The sequence below is a fragment of the Solanum dulcamara genome, chromosome 12 (assembly GCF_947179165.1).
Source record: "Solanum dulcamara chromosome 12, daSolDulc1.2, whole genome shotgun sequence".
NCBI lineage: Eukaryota > Viridiplantae > Streptophyta > Magnoliopsida > Solanales > Solanaceae > Solanum > Solanum dulcamara.
Window position 1 is genome coordinate 51,893,918 of NC_077248.1, and position 19,958 is coordinate 51,913,875.

At 34.5% G+C, this 19,958-nt stretch overlaps 2 protein-coding genes across 2 annotated transcripts; both read left to right on the forward strand.

Annotated features, from left to right (window-relative positions):
- Positions 1-7,649: 7,649 nt before the first annotated feature.
- On the forward strand, positions 7,650-8,652 carry LOC129875758 (uncharacterized mitochondrial protein AtMg00810-like). The gene is made up of 3 exons (XM_055951004.1): positions 7,650-7,806; positions 7,988-8,175; positions 8,356-8,652. The coding sequence occupies exons 1-3, from the start codon at positions 7,650-7,652 to the stop codon at positions 8,650-8,652; spliced, it is 642 nt and encodes a 213-aa protein (XP_055806979.1).
- A 3,614-nt stretch (positions 8,653-12,266) lies between these two features.
- LOC129876010 (transketolase, chloroplastic) lies at positions 12,267-15,357 on the forward strand. The gene is made up of 7 exons (XM_055951290.1): positions 12,267-12,843; positions 12,937-13,027; positions 13,124-13,229; positions 13,314-13,596; positions 13,684-13,832; positions 13,901-14,054; positions 14,149-15,357. Exons 1-7 carry the CDS (start codon positions 12,301-12,303, stop codon positions 15,106-15,108), a joined length of 2,286 nt encoding a protein of 761 aa, XP_055807265.1. The 5' UTR covers positions 12,267-12,300; the 3' UTR covers positions 15,109-15,357.
- Positions 15,358-19,958: the final 4,601 nt, after the last annotated feature.

The window sequence follows — 19,958 nt, forward strand, 5'->3', positions numbered from 1 at the left end:
AAGATGTAATGTTGTGGTACTTTAGTGGATTGGTAGCATAGTGGCTACAGAACTAGTTACCACAATTGTTTATGCCTTGAATGCAAAACGAGTTTGGGATAATTTCAAGGAGAGATTTGATAAGTCCAACCTTACCAGAGTGTATTAGCTTTGGTCAGATGTTTCTACTTTAAGTCAAGACACTGATTATGTTACCACTTACTATTCTAAACTAAGAGATCTATGGGATGAATTAGATGTGTTAGTACCAGCTCCATTGTGTAGTTGTGATGAAGCAAAACCTTACATTGAACACCTTAGTCAGCATAGATTATTGATGTTATTAATGGGCATAAATGAATCCTACAATCATGTTAGAAGTGATATATTGCTTAAGGCTACTATACCTAGTGTGAATCAGGCATATGCTATAGTGATTCAAGAGGAAAGTCAGAGGTTATTGGGAGTTATAGACATTCACAAGGAACCACTCACTATGCTAGAAAATAGAAAGCAGAGCTTCAAAGGAAAAAAACTATTGGATGTTGTATGTGAGCATTGTGGTTATAAGAATCAATTAAGCAATGATTGTTATAGAGTGATAGGATATCGTGCAGATTTCAAGAGTAAAAGGAAGCAAGGTCTAGGAGCTTCTCAAGCTGTCACTAGTGGATACAAGTCCACCAACAACAACCAACCTGGAGGTTTCAAACCTCATGCCAATTTTACCAACAATGAGGAACAAGGACATGGACTCACACTCAGTGAAGAGGAGTACAACTATGTGCAAAACCTCAAGCATAATGCAGAAGAAAATATTGGTGAATGTAGAGCAAATCTAGCAAGCAATGTATCATTAATACCTAACACTTATGCATATGACTGAATCATTAATTATGGTGTTACTCACCATATTACATTTTGCAAGGACTTGTTAGCTGAATTGAGTTGTCTAGTTGGTCAAGGTTCAAGCATTGTTCAGTTACCAATAGGAAATAGAGATCAAATAACAAGCACAGAAAATTCTACTATTCTGGAGGTTATACAGTTAAAGATGTGTTGCATGTACTTGTTTAACTTGCTATCAGTTGCCAAGCTAACTAAAGATCTATTATGTAGTGTTAGTTTCTTTACTAATTTCTGTATACTGCAGTCCCTTTATAGTGGCAAGGTGATTGTGATTAGTAGAGAATCTAAAGGTTTATACGTGTTGAAGGACTCAATAAATGCAGTAGCAGGTGCTGCAATAAATATGAAAACCTACCCACTCTATGGCACTTGATACTTGGACATCCATCCTACAAAACTATGTAGCATATACCATCTCTGAGTCTTAATTTGTCTAAGCATCCATGTTGTCATATATGTCCTCAGGCAAAACAAAGTAGGCCAAGTTTTCCTGATAGTTTACACAAATCTAGAGCTATATTTCAGCTCATTCATGTAGATGTATAGGGTATCTATAAAACTCCAACTTATGATAGAAAGTAGTATTTTATTACTATAGTATATGATTACAACAGGTATTCTTGGGCATGTTTAATTCAGTCCAAAACTGAAGTTCAGTCTATATTGAAAGATTACTTGTTAATGGTGAATACTCAGTTTGGTATTAAGGTGAAAGTATTGAGATCTGACAATAGAATAAAATTCATGAATTCAAAATGCAGAGATTTATTTGTTTCCCTTGGTATTGTTCATCAAACTTCCTGTCTATACACACCCAACCAAAATGGGGTGGTTGAAATTAAGCATAAACATTTATTAAACACTGTTAGAGCCTTGATGTTTCAAGCTTCCATTCCCATTACCTATTGGAGTCATTGTATAAAGGCAACAACATATCTACTAAATAAACTACCTACAGTAGTCTTGGAAGAAAAATCTCCACGTGAGATCCTCTATGGTATTAAACCACAACTGGATCACCTAAGAGTATTTGGTTGTTTATGTTTTACCTCTACCTTGTCCATGTCTGATAATTTTTCCCCTAGATCAAAGAAATGAGTGTTTATGGGATATGATGAAACCCAGAAGGAATACAGAGTCCTTGATCTAGAATCTCACTCTTTTCATGTTAGTAGAGATGTGAGGTTCATAGAACATGAGTTTCCCTTCAAATCTGGTCCAACCTCCAACATCTCGGATGATCTCTTTACTCTTGTCTCGCAAGAATATGCTGATTGTGAAAACAACACCACTTCTGATATAGTTGCTAAACTTGTTGTTGATCTGCAAACTCAGGCATTTCAAAATGCTCCCGTAGAAGTGCCAGTTCTAGCAGTTGTGGAGGATGGTACCACCCAAGAAATTGAGGATACATTATCAAAACATGATGAAGGCCATGACATTCCAGATACAACAGCTGTAGAAACCACTATCATCCCATATGCAGTTATTTCTACACCTATACCCACTACACACACCTCTGAGTCTACTACTGCAACCTCCCATTTAGAAGAGGGAATACATTGTCCCTAATCCCCCGAAAGCAAGCTCATATTGCCTGCCTTTATCCCATAGGGAATTATGTGTCACGATCCAAGCCTAGGGCCTAGACATGACACGACGAATGAGGAACCTAAAAATACTTCAAACAAGCCTCTTAGCATTCATTTAGCCTTTCATAGGTAATGATAAAAAAATAAGAAAAAATCATAATAGTAAATCTTCAACTTACAAATGTCCAACAATACCTCTAACTTTTAGATTTAACAGGGGCTAAGACAAGTCCCTAGCTCACCCTTAATCAAAATAGAATGAATTGCCATAGTAAGTGTCTAGAGGTCTCAACATATCATAAGATAAAAAGACAAACGATTATTGTTCCCAAAACATGGGAACTCACCAAAAATGGCCTCCAAACAAAATCTCAACTAGCCACATGGAGGAGAATGAGAAGGAACACCAGTTTCTACATGGTGATATCATGTAGGCAAAAGAGTATGCGTTAGTACTTTGATTGTACTAAGTATGTAGGCATGCATGAACATTGAGAAAACATTAAAACATTTATGTAATATGAAACATAATGCAACACATGCATAATCAATCATATTGGAATTCTTTAAAGCATTCATTTTGTGGGAAGATGACCATAATCGATATTTAAAATCATGTGAGCTATTACATGGAATCCAACATAACCCCTACGTTGGGCAACTTAATATCTTAGGCCTTAGTAGTGGGAAAAAAGATGAGTGTTTCGCTTCATCATATCCTTTTTACATGTAGTACTTTTTACTTGTCTATCCCTCCCAAGGGCTTTGTCGGATGCAACTTCCTTGTTCCTTAACCTCTTGACTTGTCGGTCCAAAATCTCAATCGGAACCTTCTCATAGGTCAAGCTTTCTTCAACATTCATTACTTCCAAAGGAATAATGGAACTTGGATTACCTACATACACTTCATCAACATAGACATATGGAATACTGGATGAACCGAGGCTAACTCTAATTAAAAATCGCGTTCATCATCTACCTTACAAAAATAAAAGCCTTAGGGACATATACCTTTATACAAAATTCTATTCCAAGAGTACTATCCCTTACTACCATATTCAACAAACCACGAGACCTAATAAAGAAACACCCAATACATCATACATTCACCCACATGCCATCAATATCACATTCAATCCTAGTTCTATAACCATTCTAATACACCCATTTGAAAGTCTTAACAATAAGTCATCAATAACCTACTACAATCACTCACATATCTACAACCACACATTCAATTCTATCATTTTAACCACTTTATGGCTCCCTTGAAGTCAGCATCACTTAAGAATTTTTATGCCTAACTTAGCATCTCTACATCAAAACTCATACCAAGGGTACACCAATATACTCTTACCTATCTATTACACACAACAAGATCCATCTAGCTCTTCTTCCATGTCTATAACCTTAAATATAATAAGTATGCCACCATCATTATGATACGGAACACCTACTCTCTCTCTATCTATCATGACTCATCTAATATCATTAACATTAGAACATGCAACCAACCTTGATAACTAAGTACTCCATCTCTCCTTTGTGAGAGAACTTCAATCTTCTTATCAACCACCAATTTCTTTAATTTAACTAAGATTGGACCTATGTCTTGCCTTGCTTTTACATCTCTACCAATGATGATTTCAAACTATTTTGAACAAGAATACCACCCTCATTAATATCAATCCACCTTTGAATTAGAACTCTTTTTGAAGGCATCTTCTGAAAATCATAAAGAAAAATTATTAGTAGGAAAAGACCTAGAGTATGCTCTATCGTACGACATGGAAAATGAAAGAAGGAAAACTTTCCTAAATGCCTCATAGTCTCTTATTCATAATTGTGGCGCGCTTCACAATCATGAACAAGTCCCTATTCAATGCGGTATATTGGACTCCGAGGACCATTCAAAACCTGGGGCTCTGATACCAAATTTATCACGACCCAAGCCTAGGGCCTAGACGTGACACGGCGAATGAGGAACCCAAAAGTACCTCAAACAAGACTCTTAGCATTCATTTAGCCTTTTATAGGTAATGATAAAAAAATAAGCGAAAACCATAATAGTAAATCTTCAACTTACAAATATCCTACAATACCTCTAACTTTTAGATTTATCAGGGGCTAAGACAAGTCCCTAGCTCACCCTTAATCAAAATAGAATGAATTGCCATAGTAAGTGTCTAGAGGTCTCAACATATCATAAGATAAAGAGACAAACGATTATTGTTCCCGAAATATGGGAACTCACCAAAAATGGCCTCCAAACAAAATCTCAACTAGCCACGTGGAGGAGAACGAGGAGGAACACCGGTCCCTACATGGTGATATCATGTAGGCAAAAGAGTATGCGTTAGTACTTTGATTGTACTAAGTATGTAGGCATGCATGAACATTGAGAAAACATTAAAACATTTATGTAATATGAAACATAATGTAATACATGCATAATCAATCATATAGGAATTCTTTAAAACATTCATTTTGTGGGAAGATGACCATAATCGATATTTAAAACCATGTGATCTATTACATAAAATCTAACATAACCCCCTACGTTGGATAGGGAGACTACTTGCCTGGCAAAATTCTGTCAACTTCATTCATTTCTTTAACTTTAACTTTAAGAACTTTCATGGATCCATTAGTCTAAGCCTACAAGGGCTCCTATGTTGGCACATAGTTAATGAGACAAGGGGTTGCTGCTAGGATTCCCTTACCGAATCCCACGTTAATTCCCATTCGGTATTAAGTCAATCCACAGAATAGTTTAATACTTCAAAATAGTCATAGCATATAGCTTGAGAATTAAAAACATCACATTCGGTGGAATAGCTCATTAAAACCTTTAGTGATTCAAATATGCAATAATTGTCCTTATAGAATAAAGAATTTATTATTCATAGCATTTCATCATTCTTTTATTTCATAAGACTCCATTTTGATCATAAACATTCCTTTCATAAATATTTAATTGGAATCAAAACATTCAAGTCAAACTTCATTAAAAATATAGTAAAACTAGGTGGGATAAAATTACTTCAACTTTCAAACATTAATTTAAATAAAATTATGCATAAATACTTTGATATTCATTAATTAAAAATTATGTTTTAAATAACCCACCATGAATTTTAAGAACCTTTAAAGAGATAAATAAAGAAATTACTTGCAAACCATCAATTTATACATATGAAATTATTTTGCATCAAAATAGACCAGTAATCATTTGTTTAACCATGATTCATGCTATTAAGTAGAAATAAGAACTACCCATAAGAAAATCTTACTTGAAATCAAGAGATTTAGTTGAAAGAATTTTGAACTACATGGGTGGAAGAATCCATGGATAAACACTCACATACCTTAGAGTAAAGCTTAAACAAAATAAATATAATTTATCATATAATCAAAATACTTTAGAAATGAGAGTGGAAGGAATACTCTTATTGAAGCTTTACATACCTTAGAGTAAAGCTTGAAAAGAATTGGGTAAATAAACATAATTTATCATATAATCAATACTTTAGGCATGAGAGAACATAATTAATCATATAATCAAAATACTTTAGGCATTAGAGTAATGGAATGCACCAATTTAAAACATACTTGAAACAACCTACCAATTCACTTTAAAACTTCTTCATGCCTTCATATAAGGACCATTGATATATCAACAATTCAATGCATTTAAGAGCCAACATAAGCTAATATAAGATAAGTAATTAAAATTTAAATATTTAATAATCTCTGCATTTGGAATAATGATATGAAAATCCATAAAGTTTTATACTTGAATTAAATAAAAAACTTTGATAATTAATTTGGGCTTTATTATGAAAGGATCCATGAATCAATACCACATACATTAGAGTACATATTAAAGAAAATAAATATAATTTATCATGTAATCAAAATACTTTAGGCATGAGAGTGGAAGAAATACTCTCATTGAAGCCTTACATACGCTAATATAAGATAGGTAATTAAACTTGAAATACTTAATAATCTATGCATTTGGAATCATGATATGAAAACCCATAAAGTTTCATACTTGAATTAAATAGAAGACTTTGATAATCATTTAGGCTTCATGGATGAAAGGATCTGTGAATCACTACCCACATACCTTAGATCCGAAGCTTTACTCGGAATCAAAGGACTTAATGAACACTCTTGAATTCTAGCCTTTTATCCTCGATGGAGTATTTTGTGTACTACCTGAAGTATATGAATCCCCAGAATAGTATTTACACACTACTAAAAACTAAAAATATATTTTGAAAATGAGTAAAGAAGTGTATAGAGAGAAGAGTTACTTGAAAAAACTTGATGAACAAAATAATAAAATAAGGTGGGTGTTTATAGGTGTGAAGGAGCGATCTAACAATAATTAAAATAATTATAAAAAAAATTAAAAATTTAATGGAGGATTGTGATGTCATGTGTTGATGTCAAATGGAAGACTATTAATGTCATGGGTGATGTCAAATGGATCTAGATCTTCTATGATTGGTGAGATGAATTTTCTTTTTATGGAATACCCTTTTTAAGAGCTATGTTTGAACAAGATAATTTCCTAATTAGGATTTGATGTCCATATAAATTGTAGATCTAGAAGTCATCTTTCGTGTCATTTAAGAATAAACTGATTGAGAGTATCCTACAGTAAGATATGAGTTTTCTTCTACAAATACTCCATTTCGTCACAACACCAGGTCTTGCAAAGATTAATTTATCTGAACTACTTATCCTCTTAATCTTAAGCTATGGTCTTCACAAAAGTTGTAGGTAATGAAGTTGGGTTATTTAAAAATTTGAATCTCCTAACTTAGACCATCATATGAAAAGTTATGCCCAAAATACAGAAGCAGTATTATTTTCATCTAAAATTGGAACACCATATACAACATTTTTAGGGGGTGTTACATTATGTTTGGAAGTTACTAAGAGTAAGGAGGATGAAATAGATGCTCTAGAACTCAACAAGACCCGGATAGTAGTAGATCTTCCACCTGGTAAAAGGCCTATAGGCTCCAAATGGGTATACCAAGACAAACTTCAAGCTAATGGTGCAATTGAAAGATACAAAGCCATACTAGTTGCCAAGGGATATAGTTAGCAAGAGGGTCTAGATTATCATGAGACTTTTCCCCTGCGGATAAAATGGTCACAGTCAAGACTGTTATCAGTGTAGCAGCCTCACACAACTGGCCTCTTCACCAAATGGTTGTCCATAATGCATTCTTAGAAGGTGATCTCACAGTGCAAGTCTATATGGAGATGCCTCAAGGTTTTCAAAGGCAGGGGAAGTACAAGGTGGGTAAGCTGATAAAATCTCTCTATGGCCTAAAACAAGCCTCCAGGCAATAGAATCTGAAGTTGACTGAGGTGTTATTTTCTACTGTTACTCACAAAGTTGATATGATCACTTCTTTTTCACAAAAAGGATAGCGAAGCCATAGCTGTAATTCTCATCTATATGGATGATCTACTCCTAACAGGCAACAGTGACAAGTTGATACAAGAGTTAAAGGACTCTCTGCATATTAAGTTCAAAATGAAGGATCTTGGTCACCTCAAGTACTTCCTAGGCATTGAGATCATGAGGTCTAAGACTAGTATACTATTTAACCGGAGAAAATATGCTCTTGAATTAATTTCAAACACTGGTTTGAGTGGTGCAAAGCTAGTGAGCACACATTTGCAAGCAAACATTAAGCTCACCATAGTAGAACATGAGTAGCTAACTAGAGTTACTAATGATCCTATGTTCAAAGATATTACAAGCTACCAAAGACTGATTGGAAGATTACTATATCTATCTATAACTAGACCTGATATAAGCTTTGTTGTCCAAGTATTTTCACAGTTCATGCAACAACCCAAATTATCACACTGGGAAGTAACCTTGAGGCTAGTTAGAAACATTAAAATTTGTCCTGGTCAAGGTCTGTTGTTAAGCAGCACAATGAGCCTAGAACTTGAAGCATTTTGTGACTCAGATTGGGCAGCATGTCCCAACACTAGAAGATCTGTAACTAGATATCTGATCAAACTTGGAGATTCTCTTATATCTTGGAAATTCAAGAAGCAACATACAGTGAGCAGAAGCTCTACAGAGGCTGAATACAAGAGCATGACTGCTGCTGTTGCTGAGGTAATATAAATACTTGGACTATTGAAGGAGCTGAATGTGATGATTAAAACACCTGTGAAGATGCATTGTGACAGTAAAGCAGCAAAACTAATTGCTAATAATCATATATTTCATGAAAGGACTAAGCATATAGAGATTGTCTGTCATTTTGTAAGGGAAAGAATCAAAAGTAGACTGATATTACCTACTTATGTGAACACCAAACAACAGGCAGCTGACGTACTCACAAAGGGCCTAGGTACAACCTCTCATCATATGCTGTTAGCCAAGCTTGGAGTCTTCAACATATACTTAGACTAAAGCTTGAGGGGGAGTATTAAGAACTAGGTAAGTGTAAATATAAGAAGGAGGTTGAAGGTTAGTAGGATCATGTTGTTAGTTATAATTAGTTAGGAGTTTGTTATGTAGCTAACTACTTCCAGCTGTCATTTAGTTAGTTAGAAGTGTGCACGTGGTTCACACCGTATAGTCTATAAAAGGAGATGATTCTCCTTTATTGTATTCAAGTTTTCAATGAAATAATATCTTCTCCCTCTCCTCTCTATATCAAGTTCTCTCCACACTCTCTTCCATGGAAGTTTAGCTTCCATGGATTTTGTTATTTAAGCATAAATTTACAGAAATCAATTTGAGATTGTTCAGTATTAATTCAAATGAAAAATGGAGATTTGAGATTCGTTAATTAAGGAAATCAAATCATTTATATTCACTAGACAAAAGAAAGTCTAATTCAGAAAACGTGGAGATTATCTGTATAGGATTAACATAGATATGACAAGTGACCAGATAAGTTAGATGATGATGCGTGAAATGACAAAAGGGAAGCAAGTCAACACGAAGGCGACCCATTTGAAGAAGTAGAAGAACCAACAGAAGCTTAGGCATCGGACTAAGGCTCGGACATATATACTATGAGCCATCAAAGGATACTAGCCGTTATGCAGTCGACCCAGAGGCAACACATTCCTTTAAATATTATTAAATTCAGTCAATTTGTCTTAGCTTTTTTCTTATTTACAAAGTTACTTGCTTACATATCTCATTACTCAATCGATTCAATCCACATTCCTTTAAACCTTGCCTACAAATTCGACCGTACCTCTTTTGGATAAACAACAATAGATAACTTGTTTAGTTTGTGATGATGTCAGATCAAAAGAAACTTTTACATCACATTCTTCAATCCCAGTAACAGTTTATGATAATTCCAACCATTAGAAATTATTCAATGAATTTGTGCGATGATCATATCACTATATGCATCATCTATGTATGTGATTTAATTAATGAGACCAGCTAATCTTTAACTCATAGAGACCATTACCTACATATTGATATTTGATATTTGGTCTAATATGATATTATTGTTGAATAAGTATATTATTGACTTATGGTTGAATTTTACTTTAGATGTTATTATTTTAAGAATTCGATTTTCAATTGATTTGCTGTTATTATCAAATATGTAGAGATTTAACACGAAAAAGTGAATTAAAAAACAAAGAACCAAAAAGTAACAAATTAAAAAAAGACTAATTAATTTTTAAAATAAATATATAGTATCACAGAGAATTTATCTTTTTGGCTTACTTTAATTTCTTGATCTCATGCATATTAAAATCATTCTCAGTGCCATTAACACTAAAGAGGGTTTTAGATAGAAAATTTTATAGTTAAAAAATAACGTTAATAATTCATAGTTAAAATATTAAAACATGCAAAATGTGAATAGTTTATGAAGTTATTAAGACCTGTTTGATCATGAAAATTGAGCAATTTGAAATAAATAGTTTTTGTTCTTAAAGTGAAAAATATTATTTGACAATTAGAATAATTGTGTTTGACCATGAATCAGCAATAACAATAATATACTTAGGGTCTGTTTGGAAAGTTACCTGGTAATTGGATTGGTGTAATTACTAGGATGTTTATTACTCATCTAGTAATTACTAATTTGGTAATTACACAACCTAGTAATTACAATGATCTGTTTGTTTGCCACAATATAATAGTGTATTGTTTGGTTGCACAAGTGTAACCATAAGGGTATATTAAATTTTAAAGTAAAAGTTAATTATCTAAAATTAAAAATTTATATTAGACAAATAAGGACCTTTAGACATGATATTAAATTAACTATTTAAGATATATATTGTCTTTTGAAAATATATTAATTAATAAACAAATGTTCTAAACTAATATTATAAAAAGATAATTGATTTGTATTTTTCAGATTAATATATTTTAATTAAATTAATCATAAAAACTAGAAGTACAAAATTTCTATGAAGATCATGAAATGCATGTTTGACGAAAAGATTAATATTATAAATATAATGTCATAAAATTATTGAAACACTTGCCTTAAAGATAAATATCAAAGTCTAACTAAAAAAATATCCTGCAATGTGAATATCGAGTCAATACTCCTAAAACAAATGAAACTGAAAATATAACATAAGTTCTAAATTCAAAAATAAAAAATCTAACATAATACTGTTATATTAAATTTCAACATAACATGCATAAATATGATTTAAAAGATAAGAAAAGAGTAAGTCTAAAAACTTATTCAACAATAAATTCTACTTTAGTTTAAAAATTAGAATACTAAAAAAAATAGACTAATGAAAAAAATATAAAAAATTATGTGGAATCACATGAAGTAAAGGTTGAGAATGAGAAGGAAATAAAATATAAATAATACAAATATATATATGGAAAACATTAATAGAAAATATTAGAATAATAAAAATAAAAGAGAAATTTAAAATAGTAAAAATATAAAATAAATTAAAACGAAAGAATATAAGTAGAAATAAAAGGAAGAAAATAAAAATTAACCAACTTGTAAGTATGCAAAGAAAAAAGGACATTGAAGAAAATATAACAACTACTATGAAAATAGTAGCAACAACAAAATAGTGCAATAACCAAAACATCATAAAAACATATAGTGGTAAAAAGCAGAAACAAAACACTACAATAATAAAGCTACTATTACAACAGACACCACACACTAAGCCTAACCCCTTCGGGAAGCAATAAAAGACCATACAAACATTCTAACCTAATATGCGACCTTCACACCCTCCTATCTAAGGTCATATTCTTAGTAACCTGACGTTGTGTCATGTCCTTTCTAATAAATTCTCCATAGTACTTTTCTGGCATATACCTTTGCTTGTCCTCACACTCACTATAGCCAACCTCTCGCACCTCTTCAGTGAAACATATGTGCATTTACTCTTCACATGTCTAAACCATCTCAATCATCTTTTCCACTACTAAATCCTCTCCCACCTTTACTCAAAATCCTTATTTCTAATTTGAATATAAATCTGAATTGTTTTTAAATATTTGTGAGTGATTTGGAATGAAAAAGCAAAAAATAATTTTTTTGATGTTTTTCAAATTATAAATTTTATTGGCCAAACATAATTTTTGAAATTTTATTTTTTAAAAATATATTCATGATCAAACAACTACTAGCTATTAACTCACATAAATAAGGAAATAGGAGTTAGTTACATATTTTGAATTTGTCACTCTCTCTACAACCCATAAGGAGCCAAAATAAGCAAAACAAGTAATCCTTACTCTTAACCAACGGCTCACATTTTCAATTTCATCCACAAAAAATCATCCAAATTCTATATGTACCTATTCTCATCCTCATCTTCCTCATTCAACCAACACACACACATACATAGAGCCATGGCTTCTTCATCTTCTCTCACTCTCTCTCAAGCTATCTTTTCTCCTTCTCTCCCTCGCCATGGCTCGTCTTCTTCTCCTTCTCTCTCATTCCCCACTTTCTCTGGCCTTAAATCCACCCCTTTCACTTCCTCCCACCGCCGTGTTGTTCTTCCTTCCACTACTTCCGTCACTAAACAACATCTTCCTGTTCGGGCATCGGCAGCTGTAGAGACTTTGGAGAAAACTGATGCTGCTCTTGTTGAGAAATCTGTTAACACTATTCGATTTTTGGCTATTGATGCTGTTGAAAAAGCAAATTCAGGTCATCCCGGTTTACCCATGGGATGTGCTCCTATGGGTCATATATTGTATGATGAAGTTATGAAGTATAACCCCAAGAACCCTTACTGGTTTAATCGTGATCGATTTGTTCTATCTGCTGGTCATGGTTGTATGCTACAATATGCTCTTCTTCACCTTGCTGGTTATGACTCTGTTCAGGTCTAATTATGATTTGAGTGTTATTGACATTTGAACTTGTCATCTCTTTTTCATATTCATTGATTATCTTTTTTGGTACTACTAATTGATTAGGAAGAGGATTTGAAAAGTTTTCGTCAGTGGGGTAGTAAAATGCCTGGTCACCCTGAGAACTTTGAGACACCTGGTGTCGAAGTCACTACTGGTTAGTATATGTTTCGTGCTATACATTAGCTTCCATAAGTTTGATTTGTGAGTCGATAGATATAACTGATTGTGATCTTTGTTTATTTGTTATTAGGTCCTCTAGGGCAAGGTATTGCAAATGCTGTTGGCTTGGCTGTTGCAGAGAAGCACTTGGCTTCTCGTTTCAATAAGCCAGACGCTGAGATTGTTGACCACTACACGTAAGAGTGTTTTCTTGCTCCCAAGACTCTTTTCATTTTGTATAGTCTAGTTTGACTAATTGGCAATGGCTGTTGGCTGTTCAGATATGTTATACTTGGTGATGGTTGCCAGATGGAGGGTATCTCAAATGAAGCTTGTTCCCTTGCTGGTCACTGGGGACTTGGAAAGCTGATTGCTTTCTATGACGATAATCACATCTCCATTGACGGAGACACAGAAATTGCTTTCACTGAGGATGTCTCTGCTCGTTTCGAGTCTTTAGGATGGCACGTTATCTGGGTGAAGAACGGTAACACAGGTTATGATGAGATTCGTGCAGCCATTAAGGAAGCTAAATCTGTCAAAGACAAACCTACTATGATCAAGGTCCAATATACTCTTGATCCTCAAAAAACCTAACATACATTGCCTTCTCGTACAATATAGAATTTGACTGTTCTTGTCTCCCGACAGGTAACAACAACCATTGGTTTTGGCTCTCCTAACAAGGCAAACTCTTACAGTGTGCACGGCAGTGCACTTGGAGCAAAGGAAGTAGAGGCAACTAGAACTAACCTGGGATGGCCTTATGAGCCTTTCCATGTGCCTGAAGATGTGAAGAGGTACTATAACATCTACTTTTCCTAGTTTATTTTACCATTTGCAGTCACTTATATTGGTATATGTGTAGCCATTGGAGCCGTCATACATCCGAGGGTGCTGCCCTTGAAATTGAATGGAATGCTAAGTTTGCTGAATATGAGAAGAAGTACCCAGAGGAAGCTGCAGATTTGAAATCCATCATTACTGGTGAACTACCTGCTGGCTGGGAGAAAGCTCTTCCTGTGAGTAATTGTTGCTAAAAACTGATCATTTCTCTGTATCTTTTCCAATATCGAATTTATCTAAACCATTTACTTGTATGTTTCTTGATCTCAGACTTACACTCCCGAGAGCCCAGCTGATGCCACCAGAAACTTGTCACAACAAAATCTTAATGCTCTTGCCAAGGTTCTACCTGGTTTCCTTGGTGGTAGTGCTGATCTTGCCTCATCAAACATGACTCTTTTGAAAATGTTTGGTGACTTCCAGAAGAACACTCCAGAAGAGCGTAATTTAAGGTTTGGCGTTCGTGAACATGGTATGGGAGCCATATGTAATGGGATTGCTCTACATAGCCTTGGCTTGATTCCTTATTGTGCTACCTTCTTTGTGTTCACTGACTATATGAGAGGAGCCATGAGAATTTCAGCCTTGTCTGAAGCTGGAGTTATTTATGTTATGACTCACGATTCAATTGGTCTAGGAGAAGATGGGCCAACTCATCAACCCATTGAGCACTTGGCAAGTTTCCGTGCCATGCCCAACATTCTGATGTTCCGTCCAGCAGATGGCAATGAGACAGCAGGAGCATACAAGGTGGCTGTCCTCAAGAGGAAGACACCATCAATCCTTGCCCTCTCTCGGCAAAAGTTGCCACAACTTGCTGGAACTTCTATTGATGGAGCAGCAAAGGGTGGCTACATTGTATCAGACAATTCTTCAGGCAACAAACCTGACATCATTTTGATTGGTACTGGCTCAGAGTTAGAAATTGCCGTCAAGGCTGCTGATGAACTAAGGAAAGAAGGAAAGAGAGTGAGGGTTGTTTCCTTTGTTTGTTGGGAGCTTTATGATGAACAATCAGCTGACTACAAGGAAAGTGTCCTTCCAGCATCTGTTACAGCTAGAGTTAGCATTGAAGCTGGATCAACATTTGGGTGGCAAAAACATGTTGGAGACAAAGGAAAAGCCATTGGGATCAACGGGTTTGGTGCTAGTGCTCCTGCTGGAACGATATATAAAGAATTTGGTATTACAGCAGAGGCTGTTGTAGCTGCAGCTAAAGAAGTTTCTTAGGCAATGTTGCTTGGTTGCTGGTGGTCTGCTGAATTTGTTCCATTAGGTTATGAGAGGGGAGCTAATGGTCGAAACGACATCAAATGGATAATAAATCCAAGATTAGGATAGAAATTAGGCACATTGATGTTCCTAAACTTGTACACTACATATGTGGAGTTTGTAATTTCATTTGGATCATTGATAAAGATGTCGCTTTCGCGATTGGAGTTTCATGTGTCTCTGGCAATAAGATTTTTGTTATCCTTCCTTTTAATCCATTTGAGGCATTCTGATAAAAAAACAATTGAACTTTGTAGGTTAGCTTGATGATATGTTCAAGGGGAGGAAATATCCCACATAAGGCAATTAATTCTACTGCAAAATCAAATTGCTCATGTACACAATTTCTTATACATTTTGGGTGGTTGAAAAGAGTTATCCCCCTTGAGTTGGACCCTGTTTGGATATTGGATTATAGCCATTGAAAAAATCATAGAAATCTATCTCTTAAAGCAAGTGTGAGTGTTTCTAAGCAATAAAATGTGGCCCCTACCAAGGGTTGGATGATGGGGAATTTGGCTTCATGTTTGTTGTTATGAGCTTTTCCCTGTGGAAGCTAACATTTCTAGCTCAAAACTGCCTATCCTCATTATCTTCTCCCCTTTTCTGGAATGATAAATTTGTGAAAGTTATGGGTCCTTCAAACTACTTTTGTCTGACCCTTATTTTGTTGGTTTTTCTTTTTGTTGTTTTAGGCCACTACTGGGCTGTAAAAGATGGCATCCCTTCAATTAGGATAATGTTTGTAGCTATAGCATTCTCTTTCTTCATGGCGTTCTGATCACTTTCTGTGTATCTCGATTATTTAATCAAGTGTATATTACCTTTTACCAACATATGTATAAGATAACTCTATTTGCCAAATTTTAAAATAAGTACCTAGGTTTGTATGCTTCTACAATCTGATCTTGATATGCCATGATTTTCATTCTTAATCTCCCGACCACACTATCTTTCAATATAAGAAAATGCTATTTGTATTTTTGCCAATATCCCATTTGTCATCAATGACTTCTAGGTTATATTGTGAATTGGGAGCCAAAACTCCCACAGAACATGAAGTCCCAATATTCATTTTAGGCAAATAGCAATTTTGGTATCTGAGTTATTATTTTATTCTAATTTTAATCCTCATGTTAAATAACTAAGCATATTAGACTTCCCATTAATTAATATGTGCCATCTTCCTTCTTTAGCCAAACAAATGTTAAATATTAATAGAATCACAGTTTAAAAAATGTTATTCAAGTCGAAGGTCTTTCAAACATAGGATCTATACCTCCTGGGATAGAAATAAGATCTGTGTATAATCTATCCTTCTTAGATTTCACCTGTGAAATTACAGTGAATATGTTGTTGTTATTTTACAATTTAAAAAATAAATATTAAAGCTAATGAAGAGAGGAGACCTAAATCCCTCGTCTTCAACCATTACGTAATCATCCCCATGACTGATTTTCCTAAGCATCAACAACAGTATATCCCAGTGTAGTCTCACAATGATTTTTTCTAAGCATAAATCCATAAAAAATTTAGTCACTTTCTGGAACAAATCCATCAAAAATCTAAATCGTAGACAATTACATGCAAATAATTTAGTGTTCATGAAGTTCATTAGTAGCCATATTTATAACGAAACACTGGATAAAATAATCGTCCATTTTATACTCAAATTTTTATTCTTATTCCACCAATCAAACGACTCAGAGCCTCTTACACTTTGAATACTAATCTAACACCTTGTAGTGGTAGTATATCTCCACTAATTCAAAGTACAGTTGTTAGATTATAGTTTTGATGATTTGACAAACTGGATATGGTAGGGAACCTGATTCCATGATAGAATCGTTTTGTCCAAACTGAAAGCGACAGCTACAAATAATACACTGCCAGTAACTACCTTTTGTGAGTGCTCGGGATGTGTCAGTGTGACAGGCCTCTTGGCCAATAGAATTTCTCCAAAAAGACATGGTCATCCTATATTATGTTTAACCAATATGGGCACAAACAATCTTTTGCAAATTATCTCTTTCACAACCAAAAAGGGTAGAATATTTACTCTCAAGAAATATTGACGAAGGAATAGTAATGGAGCTCAAGATTGTCATTGTTTGCTGTTTATAAGTTTTATTTCTTTGCTTATTTCATGTAAACCAAGTCCTGATCTATAAAGAAACTTTGTGTTCATCTTGAATCATTTTTCTCATTCTGTAATTCGTAGCTAGAGTTAGCTAGGATGAGCTTTGAAGTCTAATTATTCTGAGGGGATTAGTTTAGTGGGCAACAAAGGTGTTGCTTAGTGGTTGAAGATTTCATGTTATCATAATAAGGGGGAAGGGATTAAGAGTTTAATCCTTGAGATTGCATGAATTTGTAATCATTGTTACTCTTTGATGATAATGAAATCTTGCTGAAATCCTATGAGACAGGTCGTGGTTTTGCCTCCCTTGGGCAAGGTAGTTTTCACATAAAATACTCGTGTCTTTATTTATTATTCTTTACTATTCTTGATGTAGTAAGGGACAAGATCGAGTGTTACTTGTGAGAGCTTATAGGCCATCAATTGGTATCAGAGAAAGGAATCTCTATAAGGTTAACACCTAGAGAGGATCATGTAATAATGGTTACTCCTACTAATCTGGAAGAAGGACAATCAACAACTTGACCTCCTCGTTTTAATGGTATGTTTTATGGATGGTGGAAGATTAGAATGCATGACTACATCATGGCTGAAGATAGTGAGCTGTGGGACATTATGCTAGATGGACCACATGTTCGTATGAATGAAGTGAAAAAAGGTGATATTACCAGACTTGTTCCCAAGACACGTAGGGAATACAATGAAGCTGATAGAAAGAAGGTAGAACAGAACTATAAAGCAAAGAAACTGCTTGTATGTAGTATAGAACCTGATGAATATAACAGAATTTCTGCATGTGAATTAGCAAAAGAAATTTAAAATTGTTTGAGGACTGCTCATGAAGGTACTACTCAAGTGAAGGAGTCAAAAGTGGACATGCTGACCACACAATATGAAAATTTAACTATGAAGGAAGGAAAGTCTATTCATGAGATGCATACCTGGCTCTCCTTCGTCACAACGAACTAAGATATTTGGGAGAACCTATTCACCCAAGCAAGCAAGTCAGAAAGGTTTTAAGAGTGCTTCCCAAATATTAGGAAAGCAAGGTTGATGCTATCACTAAAATAAAGGATCTAAAAATCCTCACTATGGATGTGTTGATTGGTAATCTTCAAAATCATGAGCTCAACAAGCAACAAGACTATTCTAAGAAGTATACGAAGAAAGATGTCTCTAGCTCTCAAGGCTATTCCAAGTGATGATAGTGAAGAAGATGAAGACATGGCATATCTAACTCACAGGTTCAAGATGATAGTAAGAAAGCAAGGAAGATTCATGAAGAAAGGAAACTCAAGCAGGTCGGCAAATGCAACTAATTTGTGTAAAAAATGTGGCAATCCAGGACACTTTATTAGAGATTGTCCCATGCACAAATTAGAGTACAAAGACTATGCAAAATTCGGAGGTGAAAAATATAAGAAGAGGGACCAGGTCCCTGACAAGTTCAAAAGAAGAGCCACAGCAGATCAGATAGTGAAGAAGGATCTAACTGTGTGGGGCAATTCTTAAGTGAATCAGAGGAATCTGAACATCCTGAAGATGCTTCTATGCTGGCTATCAAAGATGATGAAGATGTCTTCAATTCAATGTTTGTATTCATGGAAAAGTTAGATGGTGAAGATGATTAAGAGGTAACTCTTGATGACTTCAAACAAAACCTGAATCCTTATTCTTCTAGAAAACTGCGAGGCCTAGCTGCAGTGTTGATTGATTCTCTAAACAAGTTAACTACTGAAAGTGACCTTTTGAATGACAATTTTGACATCTTTCAAGATGAAAAGATTGCCTTATTTTCTCAAATATTTGAAATGGAAAGAAAATGACACTTCTAGAATCTAAAGATTTAGAAATGTCAAGGAAATTAAAGAATGAAGTCATTTGTGTCTCTAAGGGAAAAGGTGAGCTAGTAGATTATAGCTTAAACTTGAAAGTAAGCTAAAATCTGCTAAGTTGATGACGAATATGGCTTTAGAAAGAAATGGTCAGTTAGAGAGGGGCTTGATTCGTATTAATGAAGAATTGAATAAATCCCTCAAATGGACCACCTCTTCCAAAATACTAGAGAACATAAATTGTCAGGGACACAATGGTGGAAAGGGTCTAGGTTGTGTGAAGATAGATCCACCATATAATCCTCATAGTAAATATGTTACTGTATCAGACAATTTACTATGCACTAACTGTGGTAGAAATGGACATCTCAAAAGAGATTGTCCAGCCTGGAAAAGAGTTGAAGAAAGTTTTTCAAAGTATTCTGAACAGAAGAAGCTGTTGAAAGTTGGACCTGGTCCTAAGTCAAAATCAAAGAAAAATTCTAATCTGAAGAAAATGGCTCTACCCTATTGGATAAGAAACACATTTGTTACTCCTTATCTGCTTACTCGGAACTCAGACTCAAAAAGTTTCCTAAGCTAAACAAGTGATCTATGTGCAGGTGAGTGAAGGAAGCAACATTCAGTACTGGTACATGGATAGTGGCTGCTCAAAGCACATGACTGGAAATGTTGAAAGGTTTCACTCACTCAAGGCACTTCAAGGTGGAGGTGTCTCATTTGAAAATGGTAAAAAGGGATACATTCTTGGTATTGGAAGAATTGGAAAACCCTTGAACACTTAATTAAAAATGTGTATTATGTCAATGGGCTGAAATACAGTTTATTGAGTA